This window comes from Capricornis sumatraensis, chromosome 2 (assembly GCF_032405125.1).
Source record: "Capricornis sumatraensis isolate serow.1 chromosome 2, serow.2, whole genome shotgun sequence".
In the NCBI taxonomy this organism is placed as follows: Eukaryota; Metazoa; Chordata; class Mammalia; order Artiodactyla; family Bovidae; genus Capricornis; species Capricornis sumatraensis.
This window is the reverse complement of record NC_091070.1, coordinates 83,011,930-83,019,331: the sequence shown is the minus strand read 5'-3', so window position 1 is coordinate 83,019,331 and position 7,402 is coordinate 83,011,930. Positions and strand designations below refer to the sequence as shown.

The following is a 7,402-nucleotide window of genomic DNA, read 5'->3' as shown; positions in this document are numbered from 1 at the left end:
TACTCAATTACCTCAGCTTTGATTTAGATTAAGGGCTTGTAAGAAATAAGGATTTTAGAAAGTACATTTAAACTAATAGCATAAAAAACAATCATTATTGAAAATAAGCATTCATCAGGAAAATATGCCAAATGAGTATTAATCATTATTATTATTTTTTAACTTATTTGGCTAGGCCGGCTCTTTAGTTGTGGCATGTGGGATGGCATGTGAGATCTTTCTTTCAATTGCGGCATGTGGAATCTTTGGTTGCAGCATATAGAATCTAGTCCCTTGACCAGGGGTTGAACCTAGGCCCCCTGCATTGGGAGCATGGAGTCTTAGCCACTGGACCACAAGGGAAGTCCTGGATATTAATTCTTAACATAAGCTATAGTAATTAAAGCTCTGTGATAATGGTGTAAAGATTTGCAAACAGGTAAATGGAGCAGAATTTTAAAATGTGGAGACAGGCTAATGGGTGTATGACAGCTTGATTTATGACAAAGTTGACACTGCAGGACAACGAAGAAATGCTACTCTTCTCCATAAAAGACGCTAAGTCAATAGGCATCTCTCTATGAGGAAAAAATGAAACAGTAAGTTTATGGAGAAAAGCAAAGTAGCATGTTTTAAGCATGAAGTATTCAGAAAAAAAGATTGCTGGTTTGGCTTACATTAAAATTAAGAACTAAGTACACCAAAAAAAAAAAGAAAAGAAAAAAGCTCAGTACAACAAAAAACACTATTGAGTGAAGAGGATAAGAGGATGTGAGGACAAAACTTATTAAGAACTCTAAATCAATAAGAAAAAGATAATCCAACAGAAAAATGGGCATTATCACTCAAGAGGCTATCCAAGTGTTCAATTAACATTTGAAAAGTTGTTCTTTAATTTCATTTATGAATTGAAAAATGCAAAGTAAACCCTTCAAAAGGACTCAGTGTGAAAGACTGACAACCTAAAGGTAAGGAAGAATGTGAAACGACATAAACTCTGATTATGCTGCCAGTAGTCTGAAACTTGTATGCAGATTTAGAAGCAACAGTTAGAATCTAGTATGGAACAACTGCTTGTTTCAAGATCGAGCAAGGGGTACAAGGCTGTCTGCTGTCACCCTGTTGGTTTAACCTATATGCTGAGCCCATCATGAGAAATGCCAGGCTGGATGAGTTACAAGCGGGAATCAAGATAGGTGGGAGAATGACAACCTCACATACAAGGATGATACCACTCTAACGGCAGAAAGTGAAGAGGAACTGAAAAGCCTCCTGATGAGGGTGAAGGAGGAGAAGTAAAAGAGCTGGCTTAAGACTAAATATTAAAAACTAAGATCGTGGTATCTGGGCCCATTATTGCATGGCAAATAGAAGGGGAAAGGGCGGAAGTAGTGACAGATTCCCTCTTCTTGAGCTCCAAAATCACTGCAGACAGTGACTGCAGCCATGAAATCAGAAGACGATTGCTTCTTGGCAGGAAAGCGATGATAAACCTAGACAATGTGTTGAAAATTAGAAACATTACTCTGCCGACCAAGTTCTGTATAGTCAAGGCTATGATCTTCCCAGTGGCCAGGTATGGTTGTGAAAGCTGGACCATAAAGAAGGCAGAATGCCGAACAACTGATGCCTTCGAACTGTAGTGCTGGAGAAGATTCCTGAAAGTCTTGGAAAGTAATGAGATCAAACTAGTCAATCTTAAGGGAGATCATATGAAAAAGACATATAGAAGGATATTTACAGCAGTGTTACTTAAAATGGCTCTCAAACGTTGACAATCTAAATGTCCAACAATAGAAGAGATTTTTAAAATATTGGTATATTTAAACAATGGATTGCTATATAACAATGTAAACAAATTACTGCTATATTATATGCAACAACATGGATAAATCTCACAAATATAATGGTGAATAAAAAAGCCAGATGCAAGAAATGCCAACAATATGAATCTACTTATATTAAGTTCAAAAGAAAGCAAACTTGGTTGCTTTGAGGAGGGCTGAGGGACTGAGGCTTGGGCTCTTGAGTTGCTAGTAATGTTTTATTTCTTTGATTTACATAGTGGTTACACATGCTCAGCTTCTGGTCATTTAATGATCTAAGCACTTTGCTGTACTTTGCTGTATCAGAATTTAAAGTTTAAAAAATACAGTTGGGTTAGAAAAATAAGAATGCAAAATTAATAGTTAAGGAGAGACAATAATCCTAGCTATACTCAGCAAATTACCAGTGTATGGTGCTCATTAGAACCCCTTTTCTCCCTTGGGGGTGGTCCCTAATCTTTCCTCAAGCTCCCTGAAGATAGCCTACATTCATACTTCTATTTATCTACCTACAGCACCAAGCACCTTAAACAGTGTTTAAAATTGTTGTTTAGTTGCAAAGTTGTGTTTGACTCTTTTGTGATCCCATGGACTGTAGCCCAACAGGCTCCTCTGTCCTTGGGATTTCCCAGGCAGGAACACTGGACTGGAGTGGGTTGCCATGCCCTTCTCCAAGGATCTTTCCAAACCAGGGACTGAACCCAGGTCTCCTTCATTGAGGGCAGATTCTTTATCATCTGAGCCACTAGGAAGTCCCAAGAACACTGGAATGGGTTGCCATTTCCTTTTCCAGGGGATCTTCCATACCCAGGGATCAAACTGGCATCTCCTGCATTGGCAGGTGGATTCTTTACCACCAAGCCACCAGAAAAGCCCGTGTTTACAACAGCTCCTCAATAAATGTTGTAGAATGACTGGAAATTTGCTGTTTAGTCAGTTTGTCCTGAAAAGAAAAAGTGAGCGGGGGAAGGAGTGAGAGGTGGGTGGCACAGATAACGTTTTTTAGAGATGCTATTGGGGTCCAGATCTGGCTAAAAATGTACTGCTATCAAATCTAAATTTATTGCTATCAAGGCTAAAATTATTTACTGCTATCAAGTCTATTTATTGCTATGCTTTTAAAGTACTATTTTTAAAACCTACACAGTCTCCTAATAACTCAGCATATATAGTAACGTAATATGTATTGTTAGAAATGCTGGCTGGATATCCTTGTTAATTGAAAAACAGATTTGGTATCTATTCTGGATTTCTTAATAGTTAGCCTTTGTTGTATTATAAAACTTTTGGTTGTTTTATTAGCCTGGCTTTTCTTCTCCCAGTTTTTGATTAAGATGGTAGAATTATGAAAAAGAGAAAAACAGTATAAAGGTGTGTGTGGCACATGATTAATATTTAACTCTTTTACTACATATTTACATATATCTATAGATAGATGTTGGAGAAGGCGATGGCACCCCACTCCAGTACTCTTGGCTGGAAAATCCCATGGACGGAGGAGGCTGGTGGTCTGCAGTCCATGGGGTTGCGAAGAGTCGGACATGACTGAGCGACTTCACTTTCACTTTTCACTTTCATGCACTGGAGAAGGAAATGGCAAGCCACTCCAGTGTTTTTGCCTGGAGAATCCCAGGGACGGGGGAGCCTGGTGGGCTGCCGTCTATGGGGTCGCACAGAGTCGGACACGACTGACGCAGCTTAGCAGCAGCAGAGACATAGATAGATGCATAAATATGGGCTTGGGTGAAGACTGGCTAGGTAACGATGGTGGATAATTGGTTCAAGGAAAAGGTAGAGATTTCTTGAGTGCTATACAGTTTGGTGAGTAGAGGAACTGGCAGAGAACTGAAATTCCACTGTACTAAAGAAAACTGTTCTCATAGTCATATAATCATTCCACGAATATTTACTGAATTCCTTAAATTTGAAAAATATTGTTCTAGTTACTGCTAATAATGAAAAAATCAGATAAGAGCCCAGAGGTCAGAGAACTTCCAATCTAATGTGAGGACAAACATTATATTAAGCAAAATACATAATTATTTCATGACAACTGTGATGAGTGCAACTGAAGTATATGTGCTACTGAAGTGTTTGAAGAATGAGAATATAAAATAAGGAGATGAAAAGGGAAGGATGTTTGAATAGATTTTTGAAGTAAAAGGATTTAATCGGTGATGATGGGGTGATGATGGGGAATGGCAGGGGCATAACTCCAGGGCATTATATGAAATAATTCAGAAAAGGCTTGGTAGGAAAGAATATATAGTATGTTCAAAAACAGAAAAGATCAGCATGAATGGTGCACAGTGAGCAACAAAGACCATGGGTTGGAGCAGGACTGCTGTTGCAAGCAGGGGCAAAAAGCACGCAGGAATTTTGTTAATAATTTTATTCTCCACCTTAATAATTGCTGGACATCATTAAAGGGTTTTAAGCACCCACCCCGGGCTTCCCTGGTGGCTCAGAGGTTAAAGCATCTGCCTCCAATGCGGGAGACCCAGGTTCGAACCCTGGGTCGGGAAGATCCCCTGGAGAAGGAAATGGTAACCCACTCCAGTATTCTTGCCTGGAGAATCCCATGGATGGAGAAGCCTGGTAGGCTACAGTCCATGGGGTCGCAAAGAGTTGGACACGACTGAGCGACTTCAAGCACCCACCCCATGTAGGAAGGAGGTTGGTATTGCAGAAAGTTTCTGTCTGGTGATTGGACCTAGAGAAAAGATTATAGGCTCCTGAGGAAATTAACCTTGGATTGGCTTCCTTGTGCATACATTGTGAATCTAGACTATATGATCACTTAGGTTTTCTTCAGCTCTAAAATTCAAGAATACCTCTGTATATTCACAACCAGAATGTCAGTTACAGGTCTGCTGACTTCTTGGCGAACTCCTCCTAACTCTAAAACTGAACACCTTTTAGATCCAATGAAGAGTCATAAATTAATCTATGTTATGTTGATAGGGCTGAAGTTTGACTAACCCAAAGAAGGCTGAGAAGTTAGGAAGTTGGGAAGAAGGCAGTAGTGACCAGATGCAAAATCAGCGTAATTAATCTTATGAGTACCGAGAAAGTAGGCAGAAAAGAGCGGGACAGGAGAATTCAGCTCACTGGAACGATTTAGTTTAAAGGCAGCTAGTCAAGAGGAAGTTTAGGAGGGGGAAGGGATGTCCATCAGCAAAGCCTTATCTTCATCAGCATCTCGCACTCCCATTCCCCCCACCATTTTGACGGTATAATTGCTCATTCTTGCAGCTTATCATGCAATGATATGCTATGCAGAAAGTTTAAAGTACCTCATTTCTTGAGATTTACTCAAATTAAATCCTTTGTATTTAAAAACTCAGGAGCGGAGAGTGAAGGCTTCTCTATAATGTGAAGGGAAAGAGTGTGCGTGTGTGTTTTGGGGACAGGAGGTAGAAGATTTCAGAGTAATGCTAAATAGGCTCTTGGAGATCACCGATTAACAAAAACCTTCGTGGTGAGGTGATTCTCCCAAGATGACACTAAGTGAAGGAGCCTAGCCACAGATTGGGGTTCTTGCAAGACCCTCGGGTGGCCTCTTTGGGTGACCCTTTATCTGTGAAGCCGAAAGCCCTCTTCGTGGGCCAGAGGAGTGTACGGGAGGCTGGCCCTGGGGTAGCCTGGGGCTGCCTGACTGCCTGGGGCTTTCTTCCCTTCCCGGTTGCCCGCTCAGTCTCCCTGCTTTCCCCGTAGGTTTCAGCAGGGAGGACACCGGGTGCAAAATGGACGCGGCGCCCGCCACGGGTCTCAGGCGCTCGGAGAAGTGCAGATTCTTCTGGATAACCGAAGAGACATCAAAACAGGCGGGAGCGAAGTGCTCGGAGCAGATGACGGAGCTGTCCCCGCACGGGTACCAGTTGGTCGGCGGCCCCGTACGAAGCGGGTACGAAGCGGTCCCACAGCAGCCGCACGGCCCCGTCCTTTGGGGAAGCGAAACAGCAACTTCCCGGACTTGGTGGTGTTGCCGCAGCGGATGGGTACGGCAGCAGCCTCGGGGCTGGGAGCTGCGGAGCTGGGGACCTGCATCCTGAGCACGGCCTCGCACTCCTAGCGCCCTCACCTGCCGACTCCGTGTCGGCTGTTGCTTCTTTGGCCCCGAGAAAGTGCCAAACTGCTGCCCCTACCTTGGAGAGTACCCGGCTTTTGGAGGTCCTTCTCCTTCCAGCAGTCTTCCCCTGAGAGCAGGCAAAGGGATACAAATTTCGCGCGGGCCCAGCTGAGGTGGGAGGTAAAGAGCGACGGACCGGAAGTGGTGGTTGTCATAGCTACCGAGGTGGCCGGCCTCTTCCTCGTTTTATTCTCCTCCCCACCCTAACGCTCTGTTTTTCTGAAACTGGGACACTAGAACGAGGAAATGCTGATATTTTGGGCCCCTCAAATATAACCAGAGGCTCTAACGAGTCCATTGACCAGTAGATTTGGGAGAGGACCAGACCGGAAATGGCAGTTTCCATGGTAACTCCCGAGCGGGTTGCCTAGGAGATGACCCCTTTCGGTCTCTCAATCTGTGCTGTAGCGTCATTTCTAAGGCAGATCTAACTGATCTTGGACTGTCTCCTGCCATGATTCCCGGGAAATACCGCTCTGTTTCTGGCCGGGCTGCGAGCAACGTAGGTTGGGTTTCCTACTTTCTCTTGATTTCCATTTGTACCGTCCTTTCTGACTGGAGTCTTTGTCCTAGGTGATGAGCTGTATTGTTGAGACCAGGACCGCTCAGTCTACTCAAGCTATTGTCTGACCGAGGCTTGAGGTTCCTGGACTGGACCAAGGCACTTGGAGGGTATTTAACATTGACTGATGGGTATTCAAAGTCTTGTCCAGGATCTGCGCTTCCCAGAAGGTGGAGCTGGTCTGCTGTGAAAGGCTAAGCTTCATTTACATTCCTTTAACTGGTCAATTCCTTTTTTTTTTAATTAAGAAAATATTAGCAGGCACCCCCACCTCCTTTACCTGTCTCACTGAGATTTACTTAGACCTCAAATGGCAGGTGACGAAAGCCTGAAGTGCCAAGTAGAGGGTTAAATTGCAGACATTTTGGAAGATAAATCACAGTGAAACCTTTTAATTATTAGTTGTAATTTTATTGTTTTCAGCAAATATCCAGAACATGATAATTTACCAGAAACAAACAAAAAGTGAATTCTAATTTTTTTTGTTATATCTTTATGTACTGTTTTGGGGAGGAGTGTGTGTGTGTGTGTAAGTTAAGAGCATATTTTATGGTTTAATTTTTACATTGTAGGTGAACTGTGGGCTTCATCTGGTTATTCAAACATCATCGCTTCCTGAAAAAAACAAAGTAAGATTCAAGCAGATTTGTATTTATATTCTGCACAAATAGCATGATTTAAAGAGCAGAGTCTAAACTGGAAAATTTAAGTATATTTACTTTGGTCTCTACTTTGAAGCTAATATTTATTTTTTGCCTACGCAAATCCAACTAGTAGTTACCAAAGAGAGGGAAGGGGGAGGGGCAAATTAGGGGTATAGGATTAAGTGATAAAAAATACTGTGTATAAAATAGATAAGCAAGAAGGATATATTGTATCTCTCAGAGAATTATAACCATTATT

The 7,402-nt window shown here is 42.3% G+C and overlaps 2 protein-coding genes across 3 annotated transcripts in view; one reads left to right on the top strand and one right to left on the bottom strand.

Moving 5' to 3' along the window:
* Positions 1 to 5,261: 5,261 nt before the first annotated feature.
* On the bottom strand, positions 5,262 to 5,855 carry THAP10 (THAP domain containing 10). Its single transcript, XM_068993445.1, is given in 3 exon segments — positions 5,262 to 5,360; positions 5,362 to 5,721; positions 5,724 to 5,855. Coding segments are annotated over 3 exon segments (591 nt in total).
* A 536-nt stretch (positions 5,856 to 6,391) lies between these two features.
* The window catches only part of LRRC49 (leucine rich repeat containing 49), a 155,654-nt gene continuing 154,643 nt past the window's right edge, over positions 6,392 to 7,402 (top strand). The window contains exons 1-2 of one of the 2 annotated variants that reach the window (XM_068965868.1): positions 6,392 to 6,439; positions 7,072 to 7,128. In XM_068965868.1, coding sequence (XP_068821969.1) covers positions 6,392 to 6,439; positions 7,072 to 7,128 — 105 coding nt within the window. Of the gene's footprint in view, positions 6,440 to 7,071; positions 7,142 to 7,402 lie in introns of both variants that reach the window. The other variant, XM_068965867.1, reaches the window with a different exon arrangement.